The sequence below is a fragment of the Cloeon dipterum genome, chromosome X (assembly GCF_949628265.1).
Source record: "Cloeon dipterum chromosome X, ieCloDipt1.1, whole genome shotgun sequence".
Classification (NCBI taxonomy): Eukaryota; Metazoa; Arthropoda; class Insecta; order Ephemeroptera; family Baetidae; genus Cloeon; species Cloeon dipterum.
Window position 1 is genome coordinate 19,788,834 of NC_088790.1, and position 17,275 is coordinate 19,806,108.

The 17,275-nt window shown below is 40.7% G+C and overlaps 7 protein-coding genes across 12 annotated transcripts in view; 3 read left to right on the forward strand and 4 right to left on the reverse strand.

Annotated features, from left to right (window-relative positions):
- The window catches only part of LOC135947379 (uncharacterized), a 36,977-nt gene extending 30,124 nt beyond the window's left edge, over positions 1 to 6,853 (forward strand). For all 6 annotated transcript variants that reach the window (XM_065496212.1, XM_065496214.1, XM_065496215.1 and 3 more), the window contains 3 exons: positions 2,435 to 2,528; positions 4,718 to 4,892; positions 6,470 to 6,853. In XM_065496212.1, coding sequence (XP_065352284.1) covers positions 2,435 to 2,528; positions 4,718 to 4,892; positions 6,470 to 6,622 — 422 coding nt within the window. In that variant the 3' untranslated portion in view covers positions 6,623 to 6,853. The remainder of the gene's footprint in view (positions 1 to 2,434; positions 2,529 to 4,717; positions 4,893 to 6,469) is intronic.
- Positions 6,854 to 6,914: 61 nt separating this feature from the next.
- LOC135947380 (uncharacterized) lies at positions 6,915 to 9,100 on the reverse strand. The gene is made up of 3 exons (XM_065496219.1): positions 8,877 to 9,100; positions 8,697 to 8,819; positions 6,915 to 7,310 (listed from the first exon to the last, which is right to left on the reverse strand). The coding sequence occupies exons 1-3, from the start codon at positions 9,044 to 9,046 to the stop codon at positions 7,133 to 7,135; spliced, it is 471 nt and encodes a 156-aa protein (XP_065352291.1). The 5' UTR covers positions 9,047 to 9,100; the 3' UTR covers positions 6,915 to 7,132.
- Positions 9,101 to 9,207: 107 nt separating this feature from the next.
- Positions 9,208 to 9,808, reverse strand: LOC135947388 (histone H4). Its single transcript, XM_065496228.1, has one exon. The coding sequence runs from the start codon at positions 9,771 to 9,773 to the stop codon at positions 9,462 to 9,464; it is 312 nt and encodes a 103-aa protein (XP_065352300.1). The 5' UTR covers positions 9,774 to 9,808; the 3' UTR covers positions 9,208 to 9,461.
- Positions 9,809 to 9,969: 161 nt separating this feature from the next.
- On the forward strand, positions 9,970 to 10,844 carry LOC135947381 (histone H3). Its single transcript, XM_065496220.1, has one exon. It carries the CDS (start codon positions 9,983 to 9,985, stop codon positions 10,391 to 10,393), a length of 411 nt encoding a protein of 136 aa, XP_065352292.1. The 5' UTR covers positions 9,970 to 9,982; the 3' UTR covers positions 10,394 to 10,844.
- A 778-nt stretch (positions 10,845 to 11,622) lies between these two features.
- Positions 11,623 to 12,343, reverse strand: LOC135947386 (histone H2B). Its single transcript, XM_065496226.1, has one exon. It carries the CDS (start codon positions 12,323 to 12,325, stop codon positions 11,951 to 11,953), a length of 375 nt encoding a protein of 124 aa, XP_065352298.1. The 5' UTR covers positions 12,326 to 12,343; the 3' UTR covers positions 11,623 to 11,950.
- Positions 12,344 to 12,555: 212 nt separating this feature from the next.
- LOC135947383 (histone H2A) lies at positions 12,556 to 13,022 on the forward strand. The gene has a single exon (XM_065496223.1). The coding sequence runs from the start codon at positions 12,592 to 12,594 to the stop codon at positions 12,964 to 12,966; it is 375 nt and encodes a 124-aa protein (XP_065352295.1). The 5' UTR covers positions 12,556 to 12,591; the 3' UTR covers positions 12,967 to 13,022.
- A 2,638-nt stretch (positions 13,023 to 15,660) lies between these two features.
- Positions 15,661 to 17,237, reverse strand: LOC135947384 (histone H2A). The gene has a single exon (XM_065496224.1). It carries the CDS (start codon positions 17,199 to 17,201, stop codon positions 16,827 to 16,829), a length of 375 nt encoding a protein of 124 aa, XP_065352296.1. The 5' UTR covers positions 17,202 to 17,237; the 3' UTR covers positions 15,661 to 16,826.
- Between the last annotated feature and the right edge of the window lie 38 nt (positions 17,238 to 17,275).

The window sequence follows — 17,275 nt, forward strand, 5'->3', positions numbered from 1 at the left end:
TCGGAATCAAAAAATCATTGGCGATTACCTTCAATTGAATGCCAACAAGGGTTTTCTAAGTTCAAAGTGCCGACAAACGTTCGCCTCAGTCGGCCATAGGCGATGACTGCAAGAATTAATTTATGTATAATATCATGTTTATTCTCTCCATAAAAATAAAAAAAATTATTTAATACGTAAAATGACTTTGTGTCAAGGGAAAGAGAGAGAAAAGGCCCTATATCTGACAAACACAACGTCAAGACCTTCCTCGGGAGAGCAAAGCCGAATCATGAGCTTAATTAAATTAATTTTAAGTTTTTTCTTGCAAAAAGCCTATCTTTTAATCAAGTTTAATGATGACGAGTTAATGCAACAGGTAAACAGGTAAAAATTCTTGGCAGATGAGAACCAACCTACTTGAGCCACGGCCCTAAATGATTTGATTGACGTACCATAAAATCAGGTGAAATAGCTCTTGAAATTGTGACTCGTTAGCTCAGCACACCCTCAACGAGTAATCTTGAGGAGTTTTGAAAGATATCAGAATTTGCGTGGTGGCTTTGCAGCTTAGATAACAACAAAAACAAACAGAAGGGTATGAAGGAGGAATCACACGTGGTCCTTTTATGATCGCGACTTTTATTACACACGCGACTGATTGCTGAGTGACAAAGTCTACAAATTTGGTCATGGTTGGATTACTCAGAGAAATCCAATTTAAAGCTGAATGATGTACTGAACAAATAATACCTCCCTATGTGTAAAATTGAGTTGTTTATTGATAATTGCAAGAAAAGTTTCAAAGTGCTCACTTGCGATTAAAATTTTGAGAGGATGCAAAAATAATCATAGCAAAAATAAGTCTACAAATATGCAATCATTAAATTTATGCCAGGTGCCAGGTGCCAATTATAGGGATTTGCGGCGGATTCTTCTTGAAAGTTTGAGGAGAATTCACTACAATTTTTCGAGTACCTTAATTTCCTTAAATCTACTAGTTGGTTATGATAAAATAATGAAAGTCGTGCACTGAAATTCCCCGGGGACCCCACCAGTGGATCTGAAGAGATTGTTACTTTGGGTTAAACCATTTTTATATTAATGCCTCGTTTTAATCCATCTCGTCGAGATCTATCCAACGTCGTTTGGTTCGACGCACCATATTTTATTTTATTTATTTTCTATAGGGGAGATTCCATAGTAGTTACTGTTGACATGCTAAAAATGTTGGAGCCGATTTTTGTTTTGATTTACACATTTTTAAAAACTAAAAATCCAGATTATTCTGGATTTCAGCAGTTTTATTCCTATAAAATTCTTGTATTTTGATACTTGACCTTGGCCGCCACTTCTCTTTTCCCTGTAGAAAACATACTACTTTGTAATTCAACAACTACTAGTTTTTCGCCACGGGTTTTCCACAGGTACATGCAGACATTAATTTGTTTACGGCTGCAGCCTGCACTATTATATAAGAAAGCGTGAATCAGTAGCTGGAATGAAAAACAAAAAGAACAAGCAAACCGTTTTATCGTAAAGGGCAAATAAATTGCCTTCTTGCGTGACTGAATAATTACGATTCCGTCACTTTGCTATTATTAAATTGTTTTTCTCCACCAAAAACGTGCTAGCGGCGGGAGTGTGAGTGTTACACAACATATTTTCCGTTTCTTGCACAAAGCCGGCGGGAAATTTCTGGACGAAAACAATATAAGCATGCGCAAAAGAATTGCACTTAAGAATGAAACTTACTCTGATTTAAATTTAACAATAAGGAATAAGCCATAGTACCAGCAAAACGTCGCGCAAAATCTTATTACCAAACTGAATCGTTAGAAAAGAACCTAGGAGAATAATAAATAATTAATAATAAACATTGATTCTATTAATGCGTAGTAACTTCAGCTGAGAGTGAGGTGTATTTCCGTTTTTACCTTGAAGCAAAAGTATGAGTGAAAATTGCGTTGTAGAACGGTTCTGTTTACGGAGAAAAATTTTTTTGGTAACAAATTTGACAGGAGGAATATATGTGGCAACATTTTAGTCAGTGATAGACAAGATATATGTACTTTTCTCGACAACTTTCTTGTGACTTATTTTATCTCTCGCTTTGCAATTTATTTTTGGACTGGAAGCCGACTGACTGTCATTCTTTTTAAAGCGAGCCATTAGCCATTGTAAGATCCCTACTAATGCACGCACTTTCTTTGTTGCAACGATTAACTGTCAGCGTTCTTGGCCAAAATCCTTGAAATGAGATAACTCTGAACAAAAGCAACATTATTTACACAAAATGTGCTGTCATTTGGTTTGACGCAAACCCTTGAAAATCCGAGCATTCATTGCCAGAAAAACAGAATGTGCCCAAAAATCCATAAACAAGTTAGCTTCGTTTATTAGTTAATAAACGGAAGGAATTAAAATAGTATATTTTGTCTATATTGTGTTGCAGATGCACCGAACGAGGGCATGTACATGATGAGTGGTATGCTGATCGCGATGCTGCTGGTCGCTGTCATTATTGTACTTCTTGCAGTCACCATCAGGTATGAGTATATTCGTCACTCTTTTATCACAGGTTCCCTATGTGTTTCATGCAAATTAGTCACACGCTATCGCGGTTCTATAGTTTGTTGAGCAAACCATCATATGCCGTCACTTTCTGGAATTTCTTTGCGAAAGAAACGGCAGTTAAAAACTTGAAAAATTAATAAGTTAATTGGGCCTTTTGATATAATAAGGTTTTAGGTCTTTGCTTTTTTGTTCCGAAATCCAGGACCCGGGCAGCTTTTGAAAATTATTTGTTAATTTGAAATATCTCTGGCCTTGTTCAACAGTCAATCAGTGTGCATATTAGCCAATCAAACGCAGTTAAAATTACATTCAGCGCATTATATGTCTGGTTGACTCATTTCCATTTGCTTTTTCCCAGTAGAATAATGTAATTGTGTTAAAATAGGCATTGCTAAATGTGCATTCATTTACAAAACAGACAAAGCAGCATGAAAAAATTTAATGCTTTTGAAATTTCGCATTATCTTAACGAATCAAATACATAACCAGTGAGACGCAAAATCTGCTAATTGCGAGGAGTCATCCTACTAAAAAAAAGGAATACAACGACTTCAGCGCAATAAATTCAACTTTACTACGCGTCTCTAAGTAAGCCCAACAATGACGTCAGCGCAGAGAGCGTTTTCCATCATTAAAAGGTGGATCCGATTTTTAAATTGCGCCGATTCCATTTAGAAACTTCGCACCCACTAAATACACACGAGCGCTAGTGACGCGGTTGAGCGGGTTTTCCTCGTTGGTATTGAGAGAGCAGCGATTTCCTGAGAAACAGCCGGTCTCTCCTCTAGTTTTTATATGCTCATAGAATGCATAATAAAAGCACGTAAACAACACACAGGAGCTGGCTGAGAAAAGGGAAATGTTTTGGTCGGTATGCAAATTATATGCATTATTAGACGGAATATTAATAAGGATGGGAATTTCAATCTCTGCTAGACAACAATTTACATCTCTTTGGCATAGAGGGTCATTTTTTAATTGATTATATTAATTTTAAATTTGTAAAAAATTTGTAACTAGTTCAAGTTTCCAAACAAAAATCAGCTTAATATTTTTGCAACATTAACACGTAAAATATTTTCTCTAAATGCGCCGGTTATTCTTAAAAAATAAATACCTGCTACTTAAATCTGGGAAGAAGTTTGAACTTATTTTCCCACGAAAATATATCATCTCTTTCTTCCTTCTTGGAATAAAATTTTGCCAACGGTGGTGCCGAGAAGCGCAGCCGTGCATCTTTCGAAAACTAAGAAAACAGCGGCTGGGAAATTCCAAATCATGTGTCTTAAGTACATAAAGCACTTCGATTTCCTCTAAAACAGTAAATAAAGTGACGTTTCAAAACACAACAAAATAAGTATGCCAGGCAGTCAGCCAGTGCTCTCATTTGAAAGGAGATGCGCAGTAAGTTTTCATAACCGTCCTGTTTCCTGCTACGTCCTCGTGGTTGACAAAATTATCCGACTTGCAATCTGAAGGGCATGGGCTGGTTGGGAAAATCACAAACGTGTATATTTTGGTAAATAATAACTTTTTTAATAAAGTAGTCGCGTGGTAACTTTTCAAACATATACGAAATATATCTCTTTTGATCGACTTCACAATATAAAAACTATCGTAAAATAGATCATAATATTTCCAAAATTAGTCATGAACTACCAATAATATCAATTTTTAACAATATATCTACCACCGTTTGGCACTACCCTGCCGCCCCCTTCTTGTACTCCACCAGTGATTTTAAATTCTTTTGAAAGTGGCTCTGCTGATCTTAAATATTAATTTCTTTTAATAATTATTTCTAAAGTAATTTAGTAAAAAATTGTCTGGATATTCTCAGTGAAGAGACTCTCAGCTTAGTTTATATGATGCACTCAATGCCCCGTTAACGCTGGTTCGTCTGCGTCTGGAGGCGGTTGGGCGGGCGGGGGGGACGGCGAAGAAGCGATTGTCCGTCCGACCTGACGTCACCTGCGAATACTTAAGCGCGGTTTGTGGGCACGGGCAAGCCAGTCGGCGGCTCGCTCGCGTCTCGCGGTGTAGGAGGATCTCCTCTAATAGATAGCTACTATACTGCGCGAACAGTTTGCCCCCTGAGAACCATGCAGTACAAGCCTGGAAGAGTGGTGCTAACCCCCAGCTTCCGTCTCTTGGTCCACAGCAAGCTGCGAAAACGTGGCGATGTGGAGAACGCTGAATCCCACGTGCAGCAGCCAGCCGCCGCTGCCGCCCCAACGCTCGTCACCCTGGCCGAGCCACCGATGAGCAACCTGTACGAGCCCACCACCGCCTGGAACTACCCTGCTGCCCACTTCTTGTACTCCAACACTGATCAGGTAAATGAAAAACCATCTTTTGTTCGATTTTGGACACTTTATTGTTAAATAGTTTTTGTAGACGTCCGCATGAAGGCATAAACATATATATTTTTGCAAAGAAATTCATAAAAATAAAACTCACAAGAGGAAATTTAGTGCTTTCTGCACGGCTAAAAGGGCAGAGACCAACAAAATCTTGGTCTGACCCCAAAAAATTATCACTTCTTGATGTAGTTCAATACAACTGTATATGATTTATCAAAGAAAGATAAATTTAATTGGGTCTTTTAATTATTTTCAATTCGAGCTGATAACTTAAAAGTTCAAGAGACTCGAACCTTAGGAATCTAAAGAATAGCGGAAAAGGCAACACTGCGTTTTTTAAATGCAAAATAGCAACAATCGGCACCTGACTGTTGGCATTGACAAACAGTCAGGTATTTGAGAGTCCTCATTTATTTATATTTTTTCAACAAGAAGGAATGTTTAAAGTTTGAGGCACGGCCGCATTTTACTGATTTTTAATGCATTGTTTATAATTGAAATTAACTATGTCTGACCATATTTACCAATAATCTAAATACGCTGAATGAAACGATTATATTCCCCTAATTTTAGTAAGGTAAATTTGACACATTTTAAGGAACCATTATTATTATATTAAATGAAAGGGAAAGCGTTTTCATTCGTCCATAAAAATGAAACAAAATAGCCACTTATCGATCAGCATAGGAAGTTTTCGTAGAAAATCAGTAAACAAACTTCGCGCAATCATAAAGTTATCCGATTTCTGATGCCCTGTCATTTGAGGTGTTTAATTAGTTGCTTGATAAGTCCCTGCAGTAGTAAATATTCACCATTAAAAACGCTATCAAAATTTTAAAGACTTAGGTTAAGAGCGTGTCTTTTCTTCAAAATTGAATTTAAATCCCTTATTCCGTTCACAGAGATTTAGCTTGCGAGTTGCATGATTAAGTCAATGAAAGGTGCGACGAATATTTGCTCATCTCTCTTGAGCTGATCTCAAAGTTTACAAAAACACTTAGTTTGCGGTGTTGCTTATTGACCCATCACGCGCACCCATGCAAAAGTAAAGTTTCTTCCGCGCTGCTTAAGGCACAATAAAGCAATTCCTCGTGCTACCTTCAGGAAGCAGCCGTTTAACCCCGCCTTTATTGATTTATGAAGTGCTGTATATTATCTCCATAATTGGGGAATTTTTCCTTCAAAAAAGAAGCCGGAGAAATTAGTTTAGCGTGCGAAGTTTGACCTTTACTTTAGAGGTCGAACGCACACAACGACGAATTTGCACTCAAGACAGGATCAATAGAAAACGGGCTCAATAACCCTTCGTTGTTATATCTGTACAATCTTCTCAATTTAAAGATGAAATTACAGTATAGTTGCGAAAACTCTTACATATAATTATTTAGACAGCTTTAAATGGCTAAAAGGTTTCAGTATTGTTGTAATGGAAGTCTTTCAAATGAGAATGCCTTTTTAGCTCAGATAAACAGTTCAGTTTTTTTAATTCTAGTCCACTTGTCCCCATTAGTTCATGAGTGATTAATAAATTTGTTTTTGTTTTGTTTCAGGAGGCCAACATCACCCCCCTGGCGACCCATCAGCCAGGATTCTGCAAGGGGATGAGGAAAAACCTGGGTGGCAAGTGGAAGAGGCTGGTGAGGCGGAAATCAGATGTGAGCGCGGTGAGCCTCGATCACCTCAAGCAGATCTACGTCTACTGATTTAGAAGAACACGTCTGAAGAAGAAATCAAAGTTCAAAGAGACTATGTCGAGTTGGAGTAGCGGAATAGCCGACTGACTCGCACCGCAAATTTCGCGTTGTGGGTCATGCGAGTGCGTTGTTCCTAAATTTTGTAAGAAGGGTCGATTTAGGTGGTGCTGTTTAAGACTTATTTGGCTCATATTGAGCTGTGTAACTGTAGAATAACAATAAAAAGATAAAAATACTTCATTTCCTGCTGTTTCCATTTTTCACCGTCTCCAGGGTTTCGACAGACAAATAAAAGTATCGCTTGAAATGTAATTATGTATTTCTTACAATGCCATTCAGGTCTAAATCTTCACAAGACTACAGGTACCTTTTACAAAATAGTCAAAAACTTGTATCAGTAAAATCATGGCCTCTTCAAAAGCAAGACTAAACAAGCAGCGGCCACAGTGCTGCTTTTGTTAGTAAAATGAACAAACAATTCATTTATGTATATTTTTTCCCCACAAAATGCTTTTTCCATTACTCTTTTTGTAGCTGCGAGTCGATGTGGTCCAAATAGGAGGTGCCAACTTTGACAAGGCTGTAGCAGGAGGCTAAGCCGACCAAGGTCGCGAGGTTGGTGTTCTCCGGCAGGTAGCTCTTGGCCACGGCGAACAACAGCAGTGAGCCAAAGTTGAACAGTAGAGCACCGTAAACGCTGAGGAAAAAAACTCACATCAGTCTACTTCAGTTCATGCAAATTAAAATCTTATACATAAATACAACACGAGGACGGTTCTCGCAAAAATATCATGGTTGATGAACGCATAAATTATTTTTTATTTTGTTACGTGTGGAGTCAGGTTAGGTCAACTTTAGGAATTGTATTTAAAAATGCATTGCAAGCACAATTTGTCATAATCACTCTTGTGTTAAAATTCCACTTTTTTAATGCAGTTTCTGCAAAATAAATTTAAATTGACTAAATTTATAAACCTAGATAAAATTTTTACTTATTGCGTTGACAGGGCTCAAAATAAATGAAAATAACAATAGATTATAATGTAATAATGAGAATTTCGGTTTGTGCTTGGCTAGTCGCTACAGCTCAGTAAAACAGAAGCGAGTAGAGCCACTCTTTTTGTATCAAATTGCATTTCACTCAAAATTAAACACTAGAGCTTTGGAAAAATCGACTAGGATAATCATAGCCGGTTTCGATTGTAAATGTGTATACTGTGATGAGTATGTTGTGAAGTTCTACCACTTTTTGGAATGCAAGAAGATCTCATTTACTCTCATGCGTGCTAGTGTATTGTAATATTTATGCATGCATAGGTCTGTTGTACACCATTGGTGTTTCTTTAAATAAATAAACTACTATTTATAGCCATTTTTATTCAATTTTTACTTAATTATAGGTAGCCGAAAGTGTAATTATTATGATAGGAAGGTATTTCCCGTATTTTCCACAATATCAATCTCGCAATTTAAATGATAGGAAAATTATTTAAACAACTTTGTTAAAAAATTACTTTTTTAAGAATTTAAGAATGCTAAATAATATGTATAGCTCAATATTAATAAATTGGAGAAATAACCAAATATAGTGAAGAATTTGAAGCAATATAAGATATTAACTCCACCCACTTGGAAATGTTTGGACATTTCCAGATTCCAGATCTGCAAGTTTTACACCGTTTCATTCCTCAAATTGCTAAGCAGACACTAACAAACATGTTTCAAGCTTCAAGCTTAGTTGTTTTTTTACTTTCTTAATGAAATCATATTAATTTTGTGTTTATTCATACTATCAATAATAACATTATGTAATAACACCAGAATCGAACATGCACAGTAAATTTCACAATTTTCGAAATGGTATTGAGTATTTCAAAATTTAGTGGAGTTATCTTTCAAAATGCTTTGAGTAGATAGCTCATAATTGCGCAGAACATTCATTTCTGCCAGATAGTACCTCAATTAATTTAAATCGAAATATATTGCACTCAATCCTATCTCGGTTGAATATGGACACGCCTATATATATGAAGTAAAATAGTATTGTGATGGAAGAAACTATGGCTGTTATCTATCAGCTTACCTGTAGGACAGTCTAAATTGCGTAGGTGCAGATTGCATGTGCGGCCTATTGTACAGGTAGAGCCCCGTTCCGATGGTGGAACAGGCAAGTAACGTACTCGTCAAGTCCTTCTTCGGGAACAACCTGCAATCACAGCCCAAAATAGCCGGTGTAACGAGCATAATTAAAATGCGCACTCACTTTTGGAGAATGCGTGGATTTGCCGAGTTGACCGCGAGACCGACAAAGCTGACTACGCCCTGAGCAGGAGCGTAGAAGAAGAGGAGGTTGTGCTTGTTGGGGCACCTGAGGCCCAGGGCACCCATACGGCCGCAATGTGACCGAGGACCAGCGGCTTTTCCTTCTGCCATGACTAAAACTTGCACGCTTCTCTCTTATGACCGTTCACAGCTGACTCACTAAATTGAACCGTTTTCTAGTCATGGGGATTCCGCAAGATGGCAGTAGAGAGCAGGTTTAGATAGTGTGTACGCCATTATAATGACGCTGGAAAATCAAGCGTTCATTTGCCGACCATCTGTTTCAGTTCGATGTTCGATTAGTAGCTCTTCGCTTTTCTAATATGCTCCGAGAATGGATTCAATTTATTTAAAGGAAACTAATTCTATTTGGTTAATTCGTCATGCTATGAATTCGATTTGATAATTAAGACTTAACAGGATCTTTAATAGTTAGTGATGATTAAATATTGCTTTGGAAACCAAACGAGAAATATTTGGGTGGCCCTGAAAAGGGCCGATTTTTGCCAAGCCGTGGTGATATAGCTTAGCCGCCGAAGCCGTAGAGGGTGCGGCCCTGGCGTTTGAGGGCGTAGACGACGTCCATGGCGGTGACGGTCTTCCTCTTGGCGTGCTCTGTGTAGGTGACGGCGTCGCGGATCACGTTCTCAAGGAACACCTTGAGCACGCCGCGGGTCTCCTCATAGATGAGGCCGGAGATACGCTTGACTCCGCCGCGGCGGGCCAGACGGCGGATGGCCGGCTTGGTGATGCCCTGGATGTTGTCGCGCAGCACCTTGCGATGACGCTTGGCGCCTCCCTTGCCGAGTCCCTTGCCTCCCTTTCCACGTCCAGTCATGGTTGCTGCTTCGGTTGACGGTGTCGACGAAACTGTGCTTCAACGAATGGCGCTGCCGACTTTATATAGCTCGACGAGCGACCGGCGACGCGATCCGAGCGGCAGCCAACCAGTAGCGAGAGGCGGGACCAGAGCCTCGAGGCCGGTATAAATAGACTCGCCGATTGCTACTGAAGCTCATTCGTTTTCTCGCAACTCGAAGTCCAACAATGGCCCGTACGAAGCAGACCGCTCGCAAGTCGACCGGAGGCAAGGCGCCCCGCAAGCAGCTGGCCACCAAGGCCGCGAGGAAGAGCGCGCCGGCCACCGGCGGCGTCAAGAAGCCCCATCGCTACAGACCCGGAACCGTGGCCCTGCGTGAGATCCGTCGCTACCAGAAGAGCACGGAGCTGCTGATCCGCAAGCTGCCCTTCCAGCGTCTGGTGCGTGAGATCGCCCAGGACTTCAAGACCGACCTGCGCTTCCAGTCGTCGGCCGTGATGGCCCTGCAGGAGGCGAGCGAGGCCTACCTGGTCGGCCTGTTCGAGGACACTAACCTGTGCGCCATCCACGCCAAGCGCGTCACCATCATGCCCAAGGACATCCAGCTGGCCCGCCGCATCCGCGGAGAGCGTGCTTAACTTCGCGTTGTAAGCGCACTCGGCAAAATCGGCCCTTTTCAGGGCCACCCAATTTATTCCAGTCAAAGACCAAAGCAATACAACCACAATCTGATTTGTAATTTCTTAGATTGACGACATAGCTGGTATAATATGTATATGATGTATATAAGCTAATATTCTGATAACATGTTTCCTGTCTTCTGCAATGTAATGATTTAGTACGGTATAAGGATTTTTGTGTATTAAGGTTCCGAAACACCAGGGCTCTAAACATTTTTCCCGACCCTCCTGGGTTTTATTGGTGCGTAATATGCCTTTGTTGAAATTTACTGCGTTATTTTCAGATTTGCTATTCACTGAAACGAAGAAATTTGCTCCCCATACCCCAGAGGGCTTGCCAATATTGCAATGTGCAAAATTACAGTATTACTTTTGCGTTAAATAAACCGGCCAAAAGACGCCATTTTCTACTTCCCGCATATTTTTATCTTTGATATTGAAAATATTGGAGCCATGGGTAAGATAGCGGGTTTTTTAGCCTGGTTAAAACCGAAAAAACTATGGCGTTGAAAATTTGGTTCCCTGATTTTTATTGATCGACTGCAAGAATGTGACCGTTAAAAAATGCTTTCTACAAAGCGACGGTTGAGCGGGAACCTGGTGGCTGGTGGTAAAGAGCGTCATCGCATGCAGCGCCATGAAGCTTTCATTTCATAACGATAATATGCGGATGAACTGATCACTGATCCACCATTCCCGATGGTCTACGGGCCTACGCCGACAGCCGAAATAATATGAATATTATGCTTCCTGCCCTGGCCCTGGGCACTGACGATCTTGAATTATTGTAGGATGTGCATTTTCGACCTAAATGTAAAAAAGATGGGTACTGCAAAAAATGCAAAATCCTAGTTGCCAATTGCCAATACATCAACTCATCCCTATTAGGATTCGGTTCAAGCCAAAATTTGCCTAGCAATAAAAGTAAATTCTTGAGAAAATTAGCTGCAAATTTACCAATGTTACTTAATCTCTAATTAGAACTGAAAAATGTAGCACCTTTATGAAATGCATTGACAATACCACCTTAAGTCCCACATACATTCCTCTGCTCTAAATGTCGAAATTCAAGACAACATTAAAAATTGTACAGCAGTACTCTTCAAAATTCCAGTGGAAATAAGGTTTTTAGATGATCTCTACTTCCCAGGGTTTGCAAGAAACCCGCATTATTATGGAATCCGGATAAGCTCCCTGCAACTGCATTTTTCTATTTTTCAGCAATTATGCGCTTTTTTTCTAAACGCATTTTTACAGCAGACAATTGTTACGCAGGACTCAATTTCCTTGTTAAATAAGGATACGTGACCTACACATACCTACGACGATAAGCCAGTGCAGTTCCTTAATTATTATGGATAGACAATCACAGCAAAGATGGGGATTTAAGAATGTAGATATGTACATGTAGGAAGAGATGGATATAATAATTATTGCTTATGAACTTTGGTCAGATGTATTTGGGTGGCCCTGAAAAGGGCCGATTTCGCAAGCCGCGCGGGTCGTCGAGGCGGCTTACTTGGAGCTCGTGTACTTGGTCACGGCCTTGGTGCCCTCAGACACGGCGTGCTTGGCCAGTTCACCGGGCAGCAGCAGGCGGACGGCGGTCTGGATTTCCCGAGAGGTGATGGTCGAGCGCTTGTTGTAGTGCGCCAGGCGGCTGGCTTCGGCGGCGATGCGCTCGAAGATGTCGTTGACGAACGAGTTCATGATGCTCATCGCCTTGCTCGACACGCCGGTGTCGGGGTGCACCTGCTTCAGCACCTTGTAGATGTAGATGGCGTAAGACTCCTTCCTGCGCTTCCTCTTGCCCTTCTTGTCGGACTTGCTGATGTTCTTCTGGGCCTTGCCCGACTTCTTGGCGGCCTTTCCGGACGTCTTGGGTGGCATGGTGATTCTGGTACAGCTGACGAACGTAACTGATGCCTGCCGCTGCTAGTCGCGCGCTTATAAGTCGCGAACGTGGGGCGACGGCCGAGCCGACCCCCGAGCCAATGGCAGCAGCGCCGGCCTCCCGTTGGTTCGGAGCTGTGCTACGGCGTGACGTCACTCGGCTCGAGCGCCGGCAGGCCGCATAAATACCGAGGGAACGCTCGAAAGGCATCACTCCATCACTCGTCCTTCGTCTCGTCAACCGCTCAACTACTAGCATCAACATGTCCGGCCGTGGAAAGGGAGGCAAGGTGAAGGGAAAGGCAAAGACCCGCTCGAGCCGTGCGGGACTTCAGTTCCCCGTGGGCCGCATCCACCGTCTGCTGCGCAAGGGCAACTACGCCGAGCGCGTCGGTGCCGGCGCCCCCGTCTACCTGGCCGCCGTCATGGAGTACTTGGCCGCCGAGGTGCTCGAGTTGGCCGGCAACGCCGCCCGCGACAACAAGAAGACCCGCATCATCCCTCGCCACCTGCAGCTCGCCATCCGTAACGACGAGGAGCTGAACAAGCTGCTCTCCGGAGTGACCATCGCCCAGGGAGGTGTCCTGCCCAACATCCAGGCCGTCCTTCTGCCCAAGAAGACCGACAAGAAAGCATAAGCCGCCACTCCGGCAGCGCGAAATCGGCCCTTTTCAGGGCCACCCAATCGACTCACGAATAGCTCCATTAAGCAATGAATTTAAATCTTATATTCGTTATAATAAATATCATAAGATAGGGCATGTACACAGTAAATGACATGTGTTGTCATGATATTATCAGCAAAGAGAAAAAAACACTATAACACTTAAACTAGATTGAATGAAGTAGTATAAAATGCATTGAAATTTTGGTGTGGTTGCGTTTACATGTACAAAAATTTGGGAGTTATAAATCGGCAATGCAATAATTCATGCTACTTGATCGGTAGTTATGCCATAACTTACATTCCTCTTTTAAATATAAAATAAGTTGCAGTTTGCTCAGATATATAGAAATCATAATGGGTGACTCAAATAATAAACGTAATTTCGCCAGGAAGCGTTCAGATTTAGTAAGCCGCATTTTTATCATTTGATAAAAGCAGTTGATTAAATGACAATCGCATGTTTTCTTGGTACATACTCATTTTGGTCATCATAAATTCGAAGCTTTGAATTCCTGGCTTTATAGCGTGTCATTAATACATTTTATTCGTTTGTGCTGCATGTATTCCCGTCTGCTTGGATTTGGGAAATTCTTGCTTTACACAGTTCTCCTTTTGAGCAAGGATTCCACTGTGTCGATTCAAATGGCTGGAGTTCACGGGTGTCGAATTGCGATATAGATTCTGCAGTACTGACTCCGTGTTTGGCTTCAGACGTTCCAATTGAAAGTGTGGAGGTCTCACTATATACTTCGGTACATGGCAGTCATCTATAACATCAGTCAATGAATAATTTGTTTTAAATTTCCAAAAAAATTATAATACCGAAAGGGTTCTTGATGCAAACAGAAATCGCATTGTGTTGCCATTCGTACCTATGTGGTAAAATAATTAAACATGGTAATAATCCTGATAACATTATTATAGATAACTTACGTTTTCTGGTGAGTTATCGTGCAAACTAGGCCATTTTTGCCATATAACATGCGAGTTTTGCACGCAGGGCACAGAATTTCGCTTTCCATAATTGCGGTTGTGGTTGTGTATAAAAACAAAATCTTCTGAAAACAGATATGAGAAAAAGTAAGTCTGTAGGAACTGAAATTGTATCTGAAGTTTTTGTCTTGTACAAGAAAACAAGCAAGAACAATAGTTTTATTATATTCGCATGGGCCTCTACGAGATTTTCTTATTACATATTGAAAGTTGTTACTATTTGAATTTGATTTATTTTCAATAGAATAAAACATTAAGCCCACCCTTTCTGCTTTTCCACTCAGCAGAGCCTTTTTCATTCATTAGATTAAAGATCTATTTTTTAATATTCTTTATACCTTTTCTAATTTTTCCCTTGCTCCAAAATCATTTTCCCTTTTGAAATAAGTTTGTTATTCCACGAAAAGATCGTCCGGAATTATGAAATACGTACAATATAGAATATAGTTGCAGGTTGCAGTGACGAAATTTCAACAATAACATGAGCAAACATGTGTGTCGTTAGTTTTCGAAATTTCCCACCAGCGCAGTTGGTAATGTTGGTATTAAACTGCTCGCAGCGCTCGCACCGTTTGAGCCAACAGCAACACAGCAACAGCTGATTGTGAATGAGCTGTCTTTAACACGTGTCGTGTGCTCTTGCTCTGGCAATATCATTCATCCCACATCCCATTCAACCTAAGAATAAGGACGGTATAACTAGGCCATATTTACACCCTCCTCCCCTCTCTCAGCTATACGCGACGTGCCAAGTATGGGGCAAAATAGCCCTGCAGAACAATAAAGATAACTTAGAAACTAAATATGGCGGTGTCCGCCACTCCTATAGTTATACCGTCCTTAATTCATCATTCATCCTCTTTGTGCAGAATACGTAGTCCTAGTTCCCAGTAGAGGCCATACAGTTTTTTTAATTAAACTTGTTCTCTTATATACGATATACATTTATAATTTATACATACATAAAATTTGTATGTGTGCTCACACTGAACGCAAAGTCCCTAATTTTTTATATTTTTAAAAAATCGTCACGCTTAATATGCAGTGGAGTTTCTATAATATTTACTATTTATATGATATTCTAAACTTATTAAATATAATAATATTTCACTGCGGATTGCAACAAAATCTTAAAAACATGACTCACCACCTCACCAGTTATTTCAGCCGTGTGTAGGTTTGTCAACCTAGTCGAACCTTCTCTAGGGAAGAACAGGTCTGAACTGAAGTGAGAAAATTCCACATTCCCAACCACTGACTAAAATGCCATCCCCCTTCCCTAATCCCTATCGACAATTCCGCAGGGGATGGAAATAGCTTAGCCATGTATGAATAGTTTTGTTGCTGCTCTCAGGTCGGCGGGGAGACTGCTAAGAGCAGCATCATCTTCTACCTTGCAGTTTCTTTAAACAATGAAAATATTTTAAACGTTGCTCATTTTGAGTTGAGTAATATTACAATATTAAGATTTTTTTGGCAATGTTTATTGTTTTAATATTTCTGATATTTCTATTGCCGATATTAGATTATCATTATTTCCGAACATTAGTAAAATGTCACACAAACAAACACTCAAAAATATTTTCAATTCACCGTTTTATTAAAAACAGTTCGTGTACAACTATCGTATCAATATTATTAATTATTCACATAAAATTAATTTGCGGTCTTAGCTACTTGTGTCAAACTAGATTGGTTAATATCACAGTTAAGAAGGTGGTACAACTCCATCTTTTTTCCACACAGTTTACAAACACAATATGTAGGCTTCGCTACGCTGTGGTACTCTTTTGTTTGGCATAGTACAATATGAAAACCGTGACAGGCGATTCTCGTGAGACGTGAATGCATGCCTGTTAGCGTAGCATGCTGCCTTCCAGTTCTGGTTAACCATAGCAGACGTGTCGTAAAATTCCGGCTCTGATTGTGAGAGAATTTAAACAATTGGTTTAAATATATTTAGGTAGCAATACAATGCGAACGCTGACATATTTTTCGTATTTTTATACTCTTGTTAAATTTTTAGTGTTGTCGATTGACTCGATTGTTTGGAATTTAAAAAAAAATCAAAAGAAGTGAATAGAGCCGCGAGTGGAAAGCAAAAATATATTAATTGATTATTAGTTATTGAACGTGACGCCACTACCTGCTACTCGCGAGCTCATCATAGGTATGGAAATTTTGTTTACCGCAGTTACAATTTCAATTAGTTCTGATAGATGTATATATTTTGTGCATTTAAAATCGCAAAATTGACAATTTATGCATATTTTTATTTTTAGACGAAGATTCACTTCATTAATGGATGCGGAGAATGTTTGAAAGATGAGAGCAATTTGACAGCGCTGCAATTCCATGCGTACCGCTTTTTAACTAGACCCTTTTTAGTCAGTCAGTAAAATATAAATTATGAGAATGCATACCGTAAATAATATTATCTCGCTGCTTCTTTTTACGTGCTCTCTTGGTATATATTTGCAGAACCATAGAATGCAGTAGCTTTTTGTTAGTGGAATTCCAATGTGTCTTTTTCTTTAAAATCAAAATGTGTTGTTCTCTGGGGCCTGAGCCATTGTTACTAATCAAGGAAGTTTTTTAAATTCAATATTGAATGTTATTTACACCAGATTAAAAATTAGTTGCTCTCCTAAACGCACAACTACTTATTATGTATGCGTTAACTAAAATATAAAGTAGGTCATGTCATTTGTTGGTAATTTAGCCCTATCTTAAGATATTTTGAGTAAATGAGATTTAAAATCATTGCTTAATGGAGCTATTCGTGAGTCGATTGGGTGGCCCTGAAAAGGGCCGATTTCGCGCTGCCGGAGTGGCGGCTTATGCTTTCTTGTCGGTCTTCTTGGGCAGAAGGACGGCCTGGATGTTGGGCAGGACACCTCCCTGGGCGATGGTCACTCCGGAGAGCAGCTTGTTCAGCTCCTCGTCGTTACGGATGGCGAGCTGCAGGTGGCGAGGGATGATGCGGGTCTTCTTGTTGTCGCGGGCGGCGTTGCCGGCCAACTCGAGCACCTCGGCGGCCAAGTACTCCATGACGGCGGCCAGGTAGACGGGGGCGCCGGCACCGACGCGCTCGGCGTAGTTGCCCTTGCGCAGCAGACGGTGGATGCGGCCCACGGGGAACTGAAGTCCCGCACGGCTCGAGCGGGTCTTTGCCTTTCCCTTCACCTTGCCTCCCTTTCCACGGCCGGACATGTTGATGCTAGTAGTTGAGCGGTTGACGAGACGAAGGACGAGTGATGGAGTGATGCCTTTCGAGCGTTCCCTCG

Bases quoted from the DNA above. Each gene is read 5' to 3' on its own strand.
- LOC135947383 (XM_065496223.1), top strand. From the start codon at position 12,592: ATGTCCGGCCGTGGAAAGGGAGGCAAGGTGAAGGGAAAGGCAAAGACC.
- LOC135947388 (XM_065496228.1), bottom strand. From the start codon at position 9,773: ATGACTGGACGTGGAAAGGGAGGCAAGGGACTCGGCAAGGGAGGCGCC.
- LOC135947384 (XM_065496224.1), bottom strand. From the start codon at position 17,201: ATGTCCGGCCGTGGAAAGGGAGGCAAGGTGAAGGGAAAGGCAAAGACC.
- LOC135947386 (XM_065496226.1), bottom strand. From the start codon at position 12,325: ATGCCACCCAAGACGTCCGGAAAGGCCGCCAAGAAGTCGGGCAAGGCC.
- LOC135947381 (XM_065496220.1), top strand. From the start codon at position 9,983: ATGGCCCGTACGAAGCAGACCGCTCGCAAGTCGACCGGAGGCAAGGCG.
- LOC135947380 (XM_065496219.1), bottom strand. From the start codon at position 9,046: ATGGCAGAAGGAAAAGCCGCTGGTCCTCGGTCACATTGCGGCCGTATG. The intron at 8,820-8,876 runs GTGAGTGCGCAT...CTGTGATTGCAG, and splicing joins AATCCACGCATTCTCCAAAA to GTTGTTCCCGAAGAAGGACT. The intron at 7,311-8,696 runs GTAAGCTGATAG...TTTTTTCCTCAG, and splicing joins CAATTTAGACTGTCCTACAG to CGTTTACGGTGCTCTACTGT.